Below are 18,820 nucleotides of genomic sequence, written 5' to 3' on the forward strand. Positions count from 1 at the left end.
ATTTGCACTCATATTCATTCAGAGATTTAAGTGTCCCCGCATTCACAAGCTTAACCTTGGATGTGAGTGTGTCAGCCCTCTGCTGAGAGCTACAGGATTAGTGTTGGGGATCCAGAAACAGCAGCAGAGCTGAGACTGAGCGAACAGTTTTTAACCATACAAGCAGTCGCTCACACAAGAAGTTATTTGATCACACTCATTGTTGAAGTCAAGTTGAAAAACCTCTTGAGTCGCACCATCAGTCCCACCATCAGACCAGTCAGATCACAAACGAGTCCATATCTCATTCACCAGGGTTGTGTCCAAGTCGAGTATCAAGTGGTGCTCAGTATCCTGGTAATCTATCCAAACTAAAATAAAATGTATAAATTAAAGGATCAGTTAACTAAAATTACTCAAATTACTACTTTCTACTTCACTACAATTCAGAGGGAAATGTAATTTTCACAGCTATATAGTTACTAATTACTTTTACGATTAAGATTTTAAATTACGAAACATATGATCGGCTCATGTTTTATGCATTTTAAAGTGCTCATATTATGCTTTTTCCCTTTCCTTTATTGTGTTATATATCTTTTTGTGCACATTATAGGTTTACAAAGTGAAAAAGCCCAAAGGGACTTACCATCTCCAACAGAAAACACTGTTCACAAACCGCTCCAAACAGCTCTATTGTAGTCCAGACTTTACTTCCGTGACAAACGTGTGTCACTTTGTAACACGTTATAATGCTCGCTTAGCTGCAGTCTTGTATAAAGTACTTGAAAGCAATACTTGAGTAAAAGTACAAGTATCTTACCAGAAACTGACTTTGGTAGAAGTTAAAGTCTCCTTTTTGAATATTACTTGAGTAAAAGTCTTAAAGTATCTGATATTTACTGTACTTAAGTATCAAAAGTAATTTTCTGATATTAAATGTACTTAGTATTAGAAGTAAAAGTAAAAGTAAAAAAAAACTTGATTATGAACTTTATGGCTATTAACTTTATTTTTTTCTTTTTGCCGCTTGGCAACAAGGTCACCAACTGCAATGGAGCATGCATTATCTTGGCAATCTAGGAGCAATGATTCGTAAAACCTGCTTTTTTCCAGTGTAACAAATTTATTATTAAATTTATTCTGATTTTTATTTTGTAGTAACGAGTAACTAAGATGCTTAGGGAAAATGTAGTGGAGTAAAAGTATACATTTTATTTAGGAAATGTAGTGGAGCAAAATTAAAGGTGTCCAGAAATATAAATAACGAAGTAAAGTACAGATACGTGAAAATTCTACTTAAGTACAGTAGTGAAGTATTTGTACTTTGTTACATTACAACACTGCCTAGCTGCTAGCGTGGCACGCCCTCATACTACTGACTGGCTTGTAGTGCTGACCTAGGTACTGCGCATGTGCGACTCCCAACAAAGATGTAACAGAAATGAAATGCCTCACTCTGTAGCTTAAAACTAGAGGTTCCCAACATGTTTTTCTTTACAATAACAGAGTGTCTAGTGGGCAGTGGTGGCCCAAAGGTTACCGGAAAGGTTGACTGTTCAACCCCCCGGACCAGCAGGATAAATCTGGGTGGGGAAAGTGAAAAGCAGCCACCAGTGAGGTGTCCCACGGCAAGGCCCTTTACCCTAAGCTCAGTGGCCTGTGGTTGTACAGGACAGCTTCCAGGTGTGAATGTGTTACTGTGTAAATTTGAGAAAGAGAGAACATTGCTCTCAGTGAAACTCCCCCCTGAATAAATAAAAGGTGAAAGTCTCTGCAAATGTCCAAAAGTTCCAAGTCATCAACATTTAAGCTTGAGTTAAATTAAAAATCAATATTTGCTACGTTGTCAATACTTTCATACATCCTGCCTGTGGTTAATGTAACAGCATTAAAAAAAACATGTAAACAGGACAGAAACACACACGTAAGCACACAAACAAGTTCATGCTTCAACACACTCAACAAGATAATATCTAAATCTGCTTTATTCTTACTTCTAGATATACACCTTCATCATTACCGTCATGGTTGTCAATAATATCATCATCACCTTCAACACCATGCTCAAGATCATCACCCTGACAGCATTATTAGCTATTTTATTTCTGTTCAAAAGCTAAAGCTGTGATAAATAATAAATAAAACATTGGGTCCTTTAATATATAGTCTAGGCAACATGGTATCAGGGGTTAAGACAGAAATGTCTTGTTGCTACCCACACAAAACATCAAACATCACTAGAAATGGTGCTAAAACAGTGTTGTAGGGCGACAGAAGGAAGAGCCATTTGAACATGAGGCTGTTGGCCACACAGAGTAAAGTGTCGGGCAAACTGAGAGAAAGAGAGAGAGTCTGTAGAAGCAGTTAGCGACCGGGGCTGTGAAATCAGATGAAAGGCGGCGAGACAGAAAAGAGATGAAAGACAGAGAGGCTGAAGAGTGAGGAAGCTTACAACAGACCCACAGAGAGGCACATATTTACAGTACAGGGAGCCGGGTGGAATAAAATCAAGTGAGCCACAGTGCACAGCAGAGCAGTGTTGTATGTCTCACACACACACACACACACACACACACACACACACACACACACACACCACAAAACACAATTTATAGAAGTCGTCAGAGTGAACATGTAAAACTAAACACCACACACCTGCGACAATAAAACTAACAGTGGACTGCTCCTAATTATTCAAATTCATATGAGCATCTACTTTACAGTAATTTTTAAACTCTATATTCTTATCATTATTTAGTATGCTGATGAGAAAATATTACACTTTGGTGCAGAATGGGAGGCAAGAGGGAGTTGGAGCTGGAAACCAGGAAGTGTCTGCTGTATTGCCTTTGTCTGACATCACGGGAAATGTTCCTCCAAAAGCAGCAAGATTATTATTTTCTCACATTTATTATTATTGTCAAGGTCATTTCCTGTCACATTATGAGAGCCTCAAATGTTTCACATGTATTGCTGTTTCCACTGTACAAAAATTGGAGACTTTTTTTTTCCCTCAGCTAGTGCTTCCATCCCATTTACTGTTGTTCCTGTTCAGCTCCCCTGCTTGCTCCAACAATCACTAACACAGACATGTAGGTATACATTTGGACTCTACCTGATGTTCTAAGACAATCACATCCTAGAGTGAATGCAAACAAGATGTACCTGTCCACACAACATCATTGGATGTCTGGTGCCAACTCTGACAACACAAGACCAACATCGTTTTAGAATTTCTTACATGTTGGGGGGCAGTTTGTGTCTTAGTCCCTCTGAGTTTTTTCTGGCAAGTGGCAGTTGAGGGTCTTTTTTCCCACCTTTAGGGCAGGTGGTGTTGGCAGGGGTGGCTGCATGTGCTGACTGGGTGGGTGTAGTGGTTGATGCCTGAGAGGTCTGAGCAGGGGTAGAGGGTGTATTGAGTTTTGAGGAGTGGGTAGGGGCAGCTGTGGTGGTTGGAATTTGTTTAGATGGTTGAGGAGAGGCAGATTGGATACTAGAAGAGGTGGTGGTGGAAGAAGAGGTGGTAGTAAGAGTGGAACTCGGGCATGGGCATAAAGTTGTTGAGGATGAGGTTGTCGCTGGGGTTGGTTTGGTGGAATGACCAGAGCCTAAAGTGGGGCTTGGACTAGAGACAGGAGGGGTTTGCTTTACAGGATGAACTGAGAACGTTATTTTTCTTGGAGAGCTGGTGCTAGCTGATTTTGGGGAAGGAGATGCAGTTTGGGTTGGGGTCTGTTTTGGCATCGGGCTCGAGGTGGGGCCTATGGCTGAGCTGGAGACAGAGGACTGGAGACAAGGGGTTGGACTAGATTTACTTGGGGATGGGACAGGTGCAACGGGGATGGGAAAGGGTGAAAGTGTTTGGGTAAGGATCTGGGTAGGAGTAACAGGTGTCAGGGTTTGTGTAGGAGTACGGGTACGGTTAGTCTGAGTGGGAGTCGGTATTGGGGTTGGGGTGGGACTGGGGCCAGACAACGGAGAAGCAGAAGGAGTTGTGTTGGATGCTTTGGCTCGGGGGCTCTGGGGACATGGTGGGATAGAGGTGATCGAGGAGGAAGGGGGTGAAGAGGAGGTGAAAGATGATTTGGGCCCGTAAGTTTGAGGCAGTGTAACAGGGGTAGATGGAGGCGGTGTGGAGGAGGGAGAGGGAGAGGAAGAGCGGGATGAAGGTGTAGGGATTGGTTTGGGACGAGGAGTTGATGAGAGCGACAGCGGGTTTGTTCCTGCTGAAGGAGGGGTAGAGCAGGGAGGAGGAGAGGAGGAGCGACAGGGGGTCATGGGGATTGGTTTAGGACGAGGTATCTGGGGGAGTATAGGTGTAGGAGAAGAGGGGGTAGGTGCAGATGAAGGAGTGGCAGAGGAGAGCGGGGTCTGCTTTGGAGGGGAGGAAGATGGCAAAGAAACTGCAGAAGGCATGTGTGCAGCTGTAGGTGTGCGTACAGAGGCAGTGTGAGGGGCAGATTGTGTGGGCAGAATCTGTGCTAATGCAGGTGGAATAAGAACCGCAGACTGTGCGTGTGTTTGTGCATTAAACGGTAAATTTGCCCACAACAGTCCTGGAGCGTTAGAAGTCAGCAAGCCCGCACTGCCTCCCCTGGCTAACTGCCCTGCCAGGAAAGGAGCTGCCAGCAAATTACCACCAGAGGCCTTCCTGTGGAGAGGCGGGTGAGGCTGCAGTCCAGCCCAGGAGCGGTGAGGCAGAGTGGGCTGCGAGGCCGACAGCAGCCTGGCCTCCTGGGTGAGTCTGCCCAGTGCTGGCAGACATTGAGAACTGTTTCCTCCATGACGTAACAGAGCTTCTTTTGCTCCCTGCTGGCCCGTCACAGAAGTGTTGCCATCTGACGGGGCGCCACAAGGAGCAAGGGGGTTGGAGGCATGTCCCTTGTAGAGGGGTGGAGTTGGTGGCCCTCCACCTGTCGAGGTTCCTAGTGATCCAGCGATCATGGAGGGATGATCAGCCTGGAGGCGGAGGCTGTGATGAAGAGTCCTTCCTTGTTGGACAGAAGTTGGGACAGAGGAGGCTGGTGTGAGTGGAGTTTTAGCAATAGGGGGCGATGTCAACCCACCAGGAGGGCCCATGGTCGAGGGAGAAGCAGCAAATCCTCTTGGAGACAAACCACCTGCTATCCCTCCCATCCCTCCCATCGTCATCATCCCGATGAGAGAGCTCACTGAGGGGCGGAGGGGCTGTAACACAGGAGGGCGAGGGGGAGACAGAGGGAAAGAACAGGAGGGAGAGGGAGAGACAAGAGGGGAGGGCATGAAGAAAGCACCTCCAAGTGCATGCTGCTGCTGCAACTGCTGGAGCTGTTGCTGCTGCTGGTGCATGAGGGCGATGGCTACATTACTGGTGGCAGCAGCAGTCTGCAGGGGGGCGTGGACCAGTGGTGCCCAGATGACCGGGCGCGGCCGAGGTGACACTGTGCCACTTCCTCCCATGACTCCGCTTCTTCCTGCAGCAGCAGCCGCAATGGCATCCTGCATGGCCGACATGCTGTCGTGTTTGACAATTTGCTGCACCAGCATGCTGTCACAGGAACCCAGACCGCCTGCTGCCAGGCCTCCTCCAGCACCTGGACCCCCTCCACCCCGGCCTCCACCACGACCCATACTGCCCCCCAGAGAACCACCCTGGGATGACTTCCGCATGAGCATGGAGTTCTTCCTGCCTGTAATGGAGAAAATTCATTATTCATTTTCTGAGATATAAGTGTGAAGTAAGTTCCAGAAATGGAAGTTACCAACCTGTACTTGTTTACCAAACACATAGCAAAGGTTTTAGCGTTAAGGTTTTTTTTTTCTTCACTGAGAACATTGCTCATCCTTTATTATTTCAGCTTTTCATTTCTGAGTTCTGACCTTTCAGCTGAGGACAAAGCGGCTGAGAAATTTAGCACAATTGGATAGATTATAGCAAATATTGGGCAAGGTCACTGTAGAATTACAGAGATGAATGGAAAATAGCAAGTCACTGCAAAGATTAGATGGTGAGAGAAATGGATGAAACAATCAGAAATCCACAATTTACCGATACGGTCCAATCGATCAACAGCAACAGTTTCGAAGGCACGCCGCATCATTGGATGTTCCTCCAGCACCTCGTTAAAGCTGTCCACACTTAGAGAGTATAGGCGACAATATGTATCTGCACGGACGCTGGCTGTCCTCCGTCCACGAGTCAACAAACAGATCTCTGAAAAAAAAAAAATAGGCTGTGAGATAAATTAAGCAGTATTATGCATAAACATGAACCACCACCACCTTCATCTTCAAGTACTTTCTTCCTCTATACCATCCTACACAACCTAGACTATCTAGACAACTCTGCATGTTCTCACCTCCAAAGTAAGACCCATCGCTCAGCTTGGTTTCCTTATTGCCACGGGTCAGCACAGCGACTCGTCCATGCTGGATGAAGTACATCTTCCGCCCAACAGTGCCCTCGCGAATGATGTAGTCTGAAGGCTGAAACACTTCAAAGCGGAGCTTGATCAGCACTGCAGTCACAAAGTTGGGATCAGCGTTGGCAAACAGTGGCATGTTAGCCACCAGGCTGCGGCAGTTAAAGCTGACTATCTCCTATACAAAGAGAAAGAGGAGATGAAGAGAAAAAGATTTGTTGGAGGACAGAGTATTTGTGGTTGGTATGTGTAGATGTGTGGTGGTTAGTGAAGTTATTACCTCTTTAAGTGGCTCGCTGAGTTCTCCCAGGATGTTCTCCTCATCAAACATTTTCCCCTGGAAGCGGTGCTCATAGTACTCGTGGATCTTTTGCCGAACATCTGCAGGAAGCTTATGGAACGACATGTACTGCTCCACCTGCTTGTACTGCAATAACACACATACACAAACATGCACAGGTCAGGAATCTGCAAACTAGAGACCATAAGAACATGGATTAGTCCACTGGTTCCCAACTTTTTCAGCACATGTCCGCTTAAAGCATTTCCCTGTGACCCCTTGTCACTGGTGACATATGTCTATGGTTGCATCTGATATCACTCGTTCACTGCTTTACATATAATAGTTCACTCAATAGAGAGCTGTAAATTAAGATTTTAGACACTCATATAACAACAGCTTAAATGTTTGCATCTATAAATGAGATGCAATTGCTAGCAAAGAGCACTTTTTCCGTTTCATTACAGGACATTTTGGGTAAACTACTGTATATATTTTAGTCTCAGAATTTGGACACTTAAATGTAAATGCAGACTGTGAATGCACTGTATAGTAAACAGGGAGCGAGTTTGAACACAGCCAATAAGTTGTGAGAAGTTTGACTAAAATTATTTTTCCTTGTAAGATTTTTTAATTAAAATATTTTTTAGAAGCTTGGAAGGTAAAATCTATCTAGTATTTCAGAAGAAAATAATTATTTGAGAGGGTCTGTCCTATCTCAGTAATCATCGTGAGACCACTCAGATTTTTCTTGCGACCACTTTGGCGGGTCCTGACCCCCAGGTTGGAAACCACTACAGTTGTCTTTTGACAGAAAATTATTCAACAACAATTCTGACCATTTTGATTACCGTTTAAAGTAATTTATAAAGCAAAAATTCACTGGTTTCAGCTTAATAAATAGAAAGATACTCTGTTTTATATAATTGTAAACTGAGCATGTTTTTGACTGTTGGATGGAACAAAAGAAATTTGAAGATGCCACTTTGGGCTCTGTGAAGTTGTGATTTCTGACCCTTTATAGAGTCAAATATTAACTGATTAATGGAAAAAACAACCCAAAGCTTCATTAATAATGGAAAATATGGTAGACAGAAATTGATTGAATCAGATTTAATTGCTGTTCTATAAAAAGAATAGCAGGACTGATGGATGAGCATCATGTTTCACCTTTTCCTGGTACTGTCGTCGTGAGGAGTCCAGTGACTGGATGAGAGCGGTGGCATGGCCGATGAACATGGCGTAGCAGGTGGCACCTACGATCATACTGAGCATGGTAAGCCACACATCAGTCATCCCTTCTGGAGCCTGGGCACCGTACCCGATACACAACATGTGGCTCATGGCTTTGAATAGAGCATAGGAGTACTGCACACCCCATGTGTCATTCTGTAAGTGAGAGGCAGACAAAGAGGGTGACAGGAAGAGTAAAAAGAAGTTTCAAGTGTTAATTACCAAGGCGCTGCCATATTGAGCTGTTGTTATTTTAGTCAAGTTGCAGGAGCTTTTTTTCTTAGAGGCACTCACACTGACCACACCACTTCAGAAAATACAGCTAGGATCATAACATGTAACAGAAGAACAATTTAACAGTCCAAACCCACTTAGCTTTAAAACAGGGCGGCTGCAGAATCTATACAACCACACAGACAATAAAAAGGCTGAATTATTATATGAATGTCTAAGACTACAAATAAAAAGGCAGCCTCTGTATGTGTCTGTATGTGTGTGTGTGTGTGTGTGTGTGTGTGTGTGTGTGTGTGTGTGTGTGTGTGTGTGTGTGCATGCCCTTCTGTTTTAAGTTGAATCCAATTATACAAATATGTTAATGGTCTTACGGATGAGGGGACTTTCTCTGGGGAAAATCCCAGCATCAGCCTGCTTAGCAACAGTCACCCAGGCAACTGCTGAGACATGAGTCAGCTAATCATACAGCTGTGTATATGTGTGCATTCATGAACATCCACATCCGTACCCCTGCGTGCACGGGGACGAAATCTCCAGGTTGATCACTGATGAGGTTTTTAATTGGAAAATCTTTTTTTAATTTTCATGATGATGATGATAGTCAATCTTATTCCAACTGGACATGTTGCTGCATGAGCCAATTAACACAGATAAGGAGCAAACAATGTCAAATCTGATAAACACCCTCACTCTGCACACACACAGATAACCAGAAACAGAGGCTTTCTGAATCTATGATTTGCTTTCATCTGAAATAAATATTGTGCACACTGTTCAAACAAGCTGAGATAACGCTTGAACGTCAAGTTATTTGTTTGTTCTCTGCACAATAAATGAATTCCCTGAAACATATTAAAAATAACAGTAAGTTACATGCACACGGCTGGTTAGAGACTCACCACCATCAGGTTCTTGGAAACCCAGCAGTCAGGAGGGAAGTCCTGCAGCATGGGGACCAGGAACTGAAGACAGCCGTCCCAGTGGCACAGCAGCAGCATCATACCAATCAGATTAACTATCCTCACCATTGCACTGGCAAGGTCATAGGTCATATGGAAGATCTGAGGAGGAGCAGAAGTAAATAGGAGGAGTAAAATAAGGATGCAGGTGGGGTAAATAAAAGGATGGGAGGGCAGGTGAGGTTAACCTTTTATTCCAAAATCGTTCAAAATGTATTTTAATAAGGCTTTTCCTCCAGTTCCTCGGCACAATCTTCAAAAAAAAGGATTTGATTTTATCCTAAAAACATATTACTTCGTGTTTCTTGTGATGAGTCACGCCTTACATATTAAACGAGTTTTAAATGTCTCTTTCACGGAGATAAGTCTGGCAATGCGAGACTACTCTCACACAAATACCCCTTTCCCTTCAACTTTGTTCTCTGTTTCCAGCCTCTGTTTCTCACCTCCTCCCACTGGTGGATGTAGCGGATGAGTCTGGACAGGCGGAGCAGTCGAAGCAGGCTCAGGATTTTGGTGAAGCGAAAGATGCGCAGTGCCCTGGCCGTCCTGTAGACCTCGGAGTCGAGACTGTCCACCATCAGGAAAATATAGTCCACTGGGATGGACGACAAGAAGTCAACGAGGAACCAAGTTTTCAGGTAGTTCTGGCGGATCGCCCTGAGTTATAGTAGGATGGAAGACCAGTGACATTTGTAATTTGGCAATCAAGCTTTGTGGAAGTGATTCCAACATTTGGCTAGCATAAAATGATTCTCATCAATATTCAACAGGGACTCAACTGGAACATGAACAAAGCTCTGCCACCGGCTCCACATCCCCTTTTCACATCTCACACATGGATTGTTTCAACACAAACCCAGCAGATGGCCAGAAGAGCAAATTTAAATTCATGGCGACAGAGCTGTTGTATTGATATTCTCGACCTTACACATACACAAAATCAATGCCCCCAAATGCTTCTGCTGACCTGGGATCCAGTAGTATCTCAGTGTTGTCTTCCTTGATGATACCGGTCCTGAAGTTGAGAACCAAGTCGACCATGAAGAGAGTGTCAGAAACCACGTTGAAGATGATCCACGAGGGAGTGTTCTCCTCTCTGAAGAAAGTGATGCCCACTGGCAGGATGATTAAGTTCCCCATCATCAACATTAACATCAGCAGGTCCCAGTAGAATCTAGACAGAGGAAGAAAGTGTTGTTCAACTGTGTTTTATTGTTTCTGTGTCTATGAGGTTGTACTGTAAGTCTAAGATATTTGTTTTCTTTTGGCTTTTTATTTTATTTTATTATGTTTCCTGTGTTCACACTAAAAAAGTCTCCTACAATGCAATGCACAAAGGAAATGGAGGAGCTGTTAAATGCTGGACATTTTTCAATAAATTGTGGGTGGTGGATTGGAAAATAACAAAGTATTAGATCTTAGAAAATATTTTTTTGTCTATTTGTGAAGTTTGATTTGAACTGCATGGGACAGATATCTTGAGGTGAGTGGTCAAGGGACCCCTTCAAAAATGGCCATGCCAGTTTTTACTTCGCCAAAATTTAGCAAGTTACAGCAATTAACAAGTGGCAGGCCTAGTTCTCATATACAAATTCTAATTAATACTATGCTCTTTCCCATTTTGAGATATAATCACCTGTTGTTATAAAATGGTAAAGTAAATAGATTTGTTTGTACTGTATATTAACTGCAAAACACACCAGCATACAATTAGTGGGATATTAACAGAGCATCGTTAATATTATTGGTAACACCTGAGCTACTTTCCTTTCCTACTTTGACAAGTCAAAAGTCTGCTTTGAAAAAGGCCTGTTGTATTCAATATTACCTAAGCTTTAGCAATAATGTAACCTCTACATTCATGTCAATAAAACTTGATTGATTTTCAAACTTAAAAAGACCATGCATTTTACTCCACCGTGATGAACATAAATAAATTGATTTTAAAGTGGTACCCCTGTGATTCAGTATCGTACTGACATAAAGTTGTGAGAGAGAGATCCAGACCTCCAGTTTGTACACAGGCCCAAGCTGACACAACCTTGATGACATAATCAGGGTTATTTTATAGGACTTTAAAAAGATTTGCAGAGCCATAGAAGACTATACTTCTTTTTTTTACTGGCTGAGTAGTATTCTCCATGAAGAGTAAACCACCCTTTGTGTAGAATGGGTCTAGTGCCCCTTTCAAGGACTAATCGGATGGATTTGGATGTGCAAACAATGGCTAGTCTTTCTCCTCCCCTTCCACCAGCACCATCTTTTCTTCCAGTTAATCCTTTTATATCTAATTTTATTACATACATTCTCATGTTAAATTTATAGTCTCCCCTTTGTTACATTCCCCTGAGCCAGACGGTGAGTATAACAACGTGGGGATCATCCACGACACTAAGAAGTGCAAATTCTTCCTAGGATTTGTTTTTATTAAAGTATAACAGAAGAGGCGATGCAATCATCTGGAGAAGATGGCTGTCATCTTTCTATCTTTTTCATCCTAATCCCTTCATCTAGCACCTTAACCCATATCAATGACTTGCTTCTTGCATCCTCTCTCCCGCTCTACACACTCGCTCTCTTTCTGGGAGAAAGTACACTCAAGCTCTGAGGTCGATTGCTATTGAGCTCTAATTTAGTAACACAACCTCATGTGGTGTGACGCTGCCGCTGATAAGTATGAGTCATCACTCTGCTACACACACACACTACTCCCTGACTCTGTCACTTATACTGACACATGTATCACTTCATCATCACTGGTAATAAATACAGGGATTATTTACAGCAACACAGACATAGTGGTTCTGTAGCTTCTGTTGTGACAGGGCTGGAGATTTATTTCTCACCTTGAGGACACACTTTGTAACTGATTAAAAAGAACAATGCTGTAAATCATATATTACACTTGTTGTTTATGTCTGTCAGTGTTATGCATATACGTATTAGCCAATATGTAGTACTTCAGTGGTACTTAATATTCCGATGGAGGACATGACCTGACGGAGCTTCTTGAGAGGTAGAATATTATTTATAATAATGAATAGACTTTGCTTTTGCTATTGTATATTGTACTAGCGCTGAAATGATTCTAGTCTATTAAGCAATTAGTCAATCAACAGAAAATGTATCTGAATACCTTTTGGTTTTGGATTGTTGCTCGGACAAAACAAACAGTTTAAGTATGTCAACTTGGACTTTGGACTTTTTAGATGAATGGTTAATTAAAGCAATCGTTTTTTTGGCAGTCTTGTAGTGGTGGAAAGAAACTAAGTACATTTACTCAAGTACTGTAATTAAGCACAGTGAACTTTGCTTAATTATATTTAAATTTTAAGCTACTTAATAATTCTAATCCGTTACATGTTAGAAGGAAATATTGTACATTTTTACTCTACATTTATTTGGATTGCTATAGTATAGTTTATTTCGCAATTTAAGATTTTACACAGAAAACATGTAAAAACATCCCTTGTCATATTTCAGATGTCGTTAACAGTTTCACCAAAGAGACATTCTAAACTATCCAGGTGGTTTAGCTTTAAATATCTGTTTGAAGATGTAACGTTATCTATTATTTCACAACAAAGCAGATTTGAATGAAGCCATTTTACTTGTTATGGAGTATTTTTTATATTGTTGTACTGGAACTTTTACTAGTATAGAATCTGAGTGCTTACCTCCACTGCCATAGTACATTATCATCCTTTCAGTAATTACACGATTTATGACGTCTCTCTTCCTACCTGTCTATAAACACACACACACACACACACACACACACACACACACACACAGATTATTGATTATTATTTAAATGAGGGTTTAAGCTGTGGAAGGCTATATGTTTTGTGTCATTGGACAAAAATTCCATAATAATCTTTGTGCATATAGTGGTCTGAGACAAAAGTAGTTCTGCATCTCTGCGGCTCCGTTTTCAGGCTTTAGAAAATCTAGCCCGTGATGGGAGACTTTGGCCAAAAACAGGTTATTTCAGAGAGAGCGTTACTATTGGCTGTTCTGTGCATGCACATTCCCCTGTGACAGAGAGGAAGAGCTGCTATTTCAAATCCTGGCATTTTTTTGCATTCTACCCACTGCAGCTTTAATTTAACCTCAATGGCATGCAGCAATATTGTTTTTGGTTGCTTGGTAACGTAATAGTTGACATTGTATATGTCATTGCACATTAATCTACCTCTGTGTACTAGATTTTGCTGTTGTCACTGAGATGTGAGACCATACAAATGAGAACAACGAAACAGACAAGACAAGATGTCAGATACAAACTACAATTGATGTGAAGGTTTGTCATGTTAGTTAAATACCTGATGGGACGGTGGACTGCGGTGGATGCAACACTGGCTGTGTGTGGCGCACGCACACGCACACGCACACACACACACACACACACACACACACACACGTAAATGCAATCAAAGCTGTTCTCCGCGGCCTCATCAGTATTCCATCTTGAAAATGAACAGTCAAACCAAACACTAATTTTACTGTAATTGAGGCCAAGTGTCTCCTGAGTGGCCTTTGATTGGTCCTCTGCTCGCGGTTGGCCAGGTGTCAATTCTGAGCAAGTTTCCACCTATTATCCTGCCAGACATACAGACAAACGAGCACAACTGCAACAGGCTATTACGTAATAAGTCCCTGTTGCTATATGTGTAATGCCGCCAACACTGTCTCAACACGACTCATCTGTGGTGACAACCAAACTGTTTTCTTCTCACTTTCTATGCTCTCTCGCGGTGTTCCAGTGTATGAATAGTCTTCTTCTGCCTCGCGTTATGTATTCTTAAAGGTGCAGCAGCAACCCATCTTTTCTTAATGAGGTGAAGGGTTTGAGAGCTTATCAGCGCACTCAATAATGACAGACCACCCACACACACACACACACACACACACACACAATAAGCATACATATTACTGCACATACACGATAAAGGGGCACAATAAAGGGGCTTTAGAAGTAAGTAAAGTCTTTCCTTCTCTCTCGCTCCAGCCTCACAAAGTTCCTCTTCAGACGTTGCTCCAGACTACAGGTACTTAACTGAAAAGTTAGATGACTGAATTATGCATAATGCATACTTAACTTGCATAATTTAGGAAGTCATACATAATTGATTGAAATTCAATTGTGATTCTCTGACGGGTTAATTGGGACTATTAGCATCTTTACAGAATATAACCTGCATGAATATCAATAAGTAAAGGAGAGGCATCCATCCATCCATCCACACCCTTTCATCCATCCATCCATCCATCCATCCTTCCCTTCGTTCCTCACTGCCCTCATTCACTGTATCTCCTGTGAGCAGACTTATACGCAGCACTTGTGAGTGATCATTAAATTGACAGACATACAATCTTTGTGTGTGTGTGTGTGTGTGTGTGTGTGTGTGTGTGTGTGTGTGTGAGAGACAAAAGTGGGCCAGGAGCCTTGGGGATCAAGTCATCCATTGTTGCAGCCTGTCTGGAGATTATGAATACTGTCTCTGCCTCTTCTGTCCACCCGTACATTTGTAGAAGTGTAGAAGTCTCTAACAAATCAATGACCAGCATGTCTATGGGTGCTCAACATGTTTGTGTCTGTAAATAATAAGACATGTTAAAAGTGTGTGATGGTGCATGCAACTTGGCCTTGTGTATTTAAGACAATGACAAACATTCACAAAATTCCCCTCCCATACTCACCTCCATTAAAAAAAAGAAAGCCAGAGAAACATTTACTCACCACCAGGTTCATGTTTATCTTTGTGAGGAGACTTTTACTCAAGGTAACCAAAAATTAACAGCCTCAAAATAGTAATTTCACCTCAGGAGTTATTAATTCTCTTTTATTGTTCCTTGCATGCAGTCACCAGCAGGGCATGTTGCGCTGGGTTCATCTATCGTTCACATGAAAACATACTTAACATTTCACCTAATTGACATGGAAGGCATCTCTCACTGCTCCCTGATCAGCCAAAACACTGATTGGCTAAATTTGTCCTCCTAATTTGCATCTTCTCGCCTTTATTTCCCTCTGTGAAATGTTTTTCTTCTGGAAACAACAGGCTATCAGTCTCTAGAGTATTTCTTCTCTCACTAGTTTACAAATGGAGACCTGCCATTGCTGCATGGTGTTTACACAGGAGGCCTTGTCAACTGCACACTACCTGTTCTATAAACACCACTCCCTGCCTTCATCATACTCCCATTGCATTGCATTTATTCCTCTTTTTTCAGTTCTCCCACCTTTCATACAACCTCTGCCTCTACACCATGTTTCCTCCAGAGACTCTCCCATTGCATATTTTGCCTCTCCTAACCCTCCTAACCCTCACACATCTTCCTATATACTTCTTTTGTGTCTCCACCCAGCAATATACATTTAGCCTCCTGCATATCTCTGTCCTCTTCTCCATTTCCCCTAGTTATCAACTGAAGAGGCTGCTGAATGTATGATAGGCTGATTCTCTTTTCCTGTTCCTCCCTTTACTTAAGTGTCTATCATTATGCTTCGATAGAGCACAACTTCCACTTGCTTTGATCCATATTTCAACCAAAATAACTGTGTCTTTTATGTGCTACAGGCTACATTTATTTTACAAACCAACATCAGTTGTGGTGTGTGTGTGTGTGTGTGTGTGTGTGTGTGTGTGTGTGTGTGTGTGTGTGTGTGTGTGTGTGTGTGTATGTATGTATGTATGTGTGTGTGTGTGTGTGTGTGTGTGTGTGTGTGTGTGTGTGTGTGTGTGTGTCCATACCTGAAGTCACTGTATGGGTGTATGATCCACGACCCTGCTGATTTCAGTCTTTCCTGCTCCAGTGCCACAGCTTTGTGGGATCCAAACATGCGCAGACTGAACTTGTTGACCCCCGGCTGAAGCATGGCTCCAAACTGTCTCTGGATGAAGGTGCTCTGGTTGGAGTTGCTGTAGTCCTCCCCGTCCAGTCCCATGCCAAACACACCCAGTCCAAACTGACCCATCATCTCAGGGCTCCCTGCAGTGGTGTTACATGCCGTGGTGGTGGTGGTCTCTGGGCCTGTGGCCACCACCATCACTCCGGTCCCGGTGGAGGAGGTGGATGGCAGGACGGCACGAGTCGAGGCAAAGCCCAGTAAACGAGGAGGAGGATGAGCTGTGGCAGAAGAAGAGGGCTGGGGCACCGGGGTGGTTGGGGTGCCTGCTGTGCGGAAGGGAAGGCCGTCCCTGGTGGAGGAGCTCATGATGGAGAGGCGACGGCCGCGTCCACCTAAGGAAGTGCTGTCCGCCCCGAAGGAGCCCCTCTCCCCTTCCAGTGAGGCCTGGGACAGCCTGTAACCCGGAGAGGGCAGGCTGCCCTTACTGCGCCGCTTTGAGTCCCCTCCGTTATGTCTGGGGAGGCTGTCACCCCCAGACACTCCGGCACTACCGGGGGTGCCCACACCTCCAGCCACCCCATCCATCCCAACTCAGGGGGGAGTAGGATGAGGAGAGTGAAGGAAGGGTGAATATAACCCGTAAATCTCAGTAAAAAGCGACTCTTTAGTGTACCTGGCCTGTCTATATTACATAGGTGAGAATGTCAATGTCAATCTGAATGTTGAATTGAAGCTAAAGAAAAGTGGTCATTCTTCTGGAGCCGGCTGCTCACACATCCGCCCTATCCCTCTCTCTGCCGATGTGTCCATGCTTACCTCAGTGCCCTTGGAAACAGCTCCATCCAGACATTAAATCCTCCACCCTGCCAGTGTGACGCCAGCAGCTTTACTTTTCCTTTTTTCTTAAAGAGTAGCCTGTCTTTTGTCCTTACATATGTTTCTGTATATGTTCTCCTTCCTCGTCCTTGAAACGTTTCTCTCCCCCCGAGGCCCTCCCTCTCCTTTCCACAGCCGCCCTCAACGCTCCGACGCCGGTCAAATTGGCACCGGAATCCCGGTCTTTTGTAGAAAACGGAGCTCGCTGCTTATTGGACGTCGGTGTCCTGTCTGTGTAGCTTGTATGTCCAGGCTGCTTACCTAATTTGGCTATTTTCTACATATTATGTAAGAAATTATTTGAGCGGTAAGGTGGCAGAGTGGGGAACATTCATCCGCGGATGAATGACTAGGACACTTGTTCCTCTGTCAGGAGGGATGGGTTGTTAATGGACATAAGGGACGCACATTATAGGCACACAGAGGCGCTCATACTCAAAGGCGCACTGATTCATTCTGACACGCACACCAGAAACACGCACACAAAAACAGACCGAGAGGGACACACAAGGCGGCGGAAACAAGTAAAACGACCCCAAATCTAGCCCATGATTTCACGGAATCCGCGGCATGTTGTCATTTCACTATCCGAGCGGAAAAGCACTCATCGTGATGTAAGGCGCGCCGAAATGTTGCCTGCCCGTGACAGAAGCGCTCAGACAGCCAGAGACAACCGGCTCTTCAACAACAGGGCGCTTTTGTTAAACTAATGCCGGAATTAACCTGGTCAGGTGTTCAGAGTCTGACGCCCGAAATCTTCTGTTCTCTCATCAGCGGATGAAGCCATCTATTCCCACTTCTGTCGACTTTCAATGACATTGTGTCCAGACTAGGGATACGGCGCTGTCCTTTTCCCCTTGATGGCACCGAAGACAGATCAAAATGCTCTAGATTTCTCCAATGTAAAACGGTTACGCTGTGCTCAATTCAAAAGACCCCCTCCGTAAAAAAACAACTTGTTGAGCGTTTAAGGTGGCAGCTCCTTCGTAGACTGCTCGGATCCGATGGGCTCCAATTTAAAGCTGACATTCACTTCTCACTCTAATACTCAAAGGTCGAGCTGGCACGTCCACAGAGGCGGGCATCGCATGCAAATGGAATATTAAATAAATAAATGGCATATAAAGGTCTGGCTCTAATCGGCCTGTTACCATGGCATCCGCATCCCCATCATACGTCCCCCAAGGCCGCATGCCCAGCCGGCGCAAGACGCACGCATTCCTCGCAGGTACAGGTCGCGCGTCATCCTCTCTCTCTCACCAATACAGCGAGGGATCGCGTACATTAGCAATGATGAAACTTTATTTAAACCTCGGAAAAAGAGCAAGTCTTCATAAGAAGAGTGACAAGTAAAGAAAAACTGAATGGAAAGACATGAGAGAAGAGTACAATGCAATAGGATTAGTTAATAAAAAGCAGTGAAGTCCAAAATAATGTGATAGCTAAAGCTCAATTCTTTTAAATGCTATACTTCTGTGTAATAAATCATTTTCCTATAAGACCTCATAATAGTTAATAGAAAAAAAAAAAAAAGACTACAAATCCCAGCCAAGTTTTCTGTTAATTAAAATTAGTAATGTCAGAGCCGAGAATAACAGAGAAAGCAGCATACTTTAAAATCCAGTCATGGAAAGAAGCTAAGTTTACTCAAGAGCCTCTTACATACAAATTTAGTGTATTTACTTTACCTGCAGTATTTCTATTTATTTTTTTATTCATTAGGCTACTTCATACTTCTACTCCACTGCATTTTAGAGGTAAATAGTTTACTCTTTACTTCACTACATCTATTTGACAGCTGTATTAACTAGTTACTTTGCAGATTTTAAATACACAACATATGATCAACTTATAGCCTAAAATATGATGCATTTTAAATATCAATTCATCCAACAGTATATCAATTGGCATCAACTCAACCTGCTTCAACAGTACATTATTGCCAATATATTGTTGCCAACACGTGTTCTGAAAGAAAAATTCATACGCCCAGATA

The 18,820-nt window shown here is 43.2% G+C and overlaps 1 protein-coding gene across 1 annotated transcript; it reads right to left on the reverse strand.

The window, feature by feature from the left end:
- Window positions 1-1,951: 1,951 nt before the first annotated feature.
- On the reverse strand, window positions 1,952-18,034 carry LOC116049599 (potassium/sodium hyperpolarization-activated cyclic nucleotide-gated channel 2-like). Its single transcript, XM_031299407.2, has 9 exons — window positions 15,851-18,034; window positions 10,060-10,266; window positions 9,536-9,749; window positions 9,030-9,191; window positions 7,834-8,052; window positions 6,664-6,810; window positions 6,321-6,561; window positions 6,011-6,175; window positions 1,952-5,651 (listed from the first exon to the last, which is right to left on the reverse strand). Exons 1-9 carry the CDS (start codon window positions 16,531-16,533, stop codon window positions 3,220-3,222), a joined length of 4,470 nt encoding a protein of 1,489 aa, XP_031155267.1. The 5' UTR covers window positions 16,534-18,034; the 3' UTR covers window positions 1,952-3,219.
- Window positions 18,035-18,820: the final 786 nt, after the last annotated feature.

The sequence above is a fragment of the Sander lucioperca genome, chromosome 10, assembly GCF_008315115.2.
Source record: "Sander lucioperca isolate FBNREF2018 chromosome 10, SLUC_FBN_1.2, whole genome shotgun sequence".
Taxonomy (NCBI): domain Eukaryota; kingdom Metazoa; phylum Chordata; class Actinopteri; order Perciformes; family Percidae; genus Sander; species Sander lucioperca.

Coding starts and splice junctions, on each gene's coding strand:
- LOC116049599 (XM_031299407.2), bottom strand. CDS start 16,533: ATGGATGGGGTGGCTGGAGGTGTGGGCACCCCCGGTAGTGCCGGAGTG. Junction 8,053..9,029: donor TTTCCAAGAACCTGATGGTG/GTGAGTCTCTAA, acceptor TCTCACTTACAG/AATGACACATGGGGTGTGCA. Junction 6,562..6,663: donor TCAGCGAGCCACTTAAAGAG/GTAATAACTTCA, acceptor CTCTTTGTATAG/GAGATAGTCAGCTTTAACTG.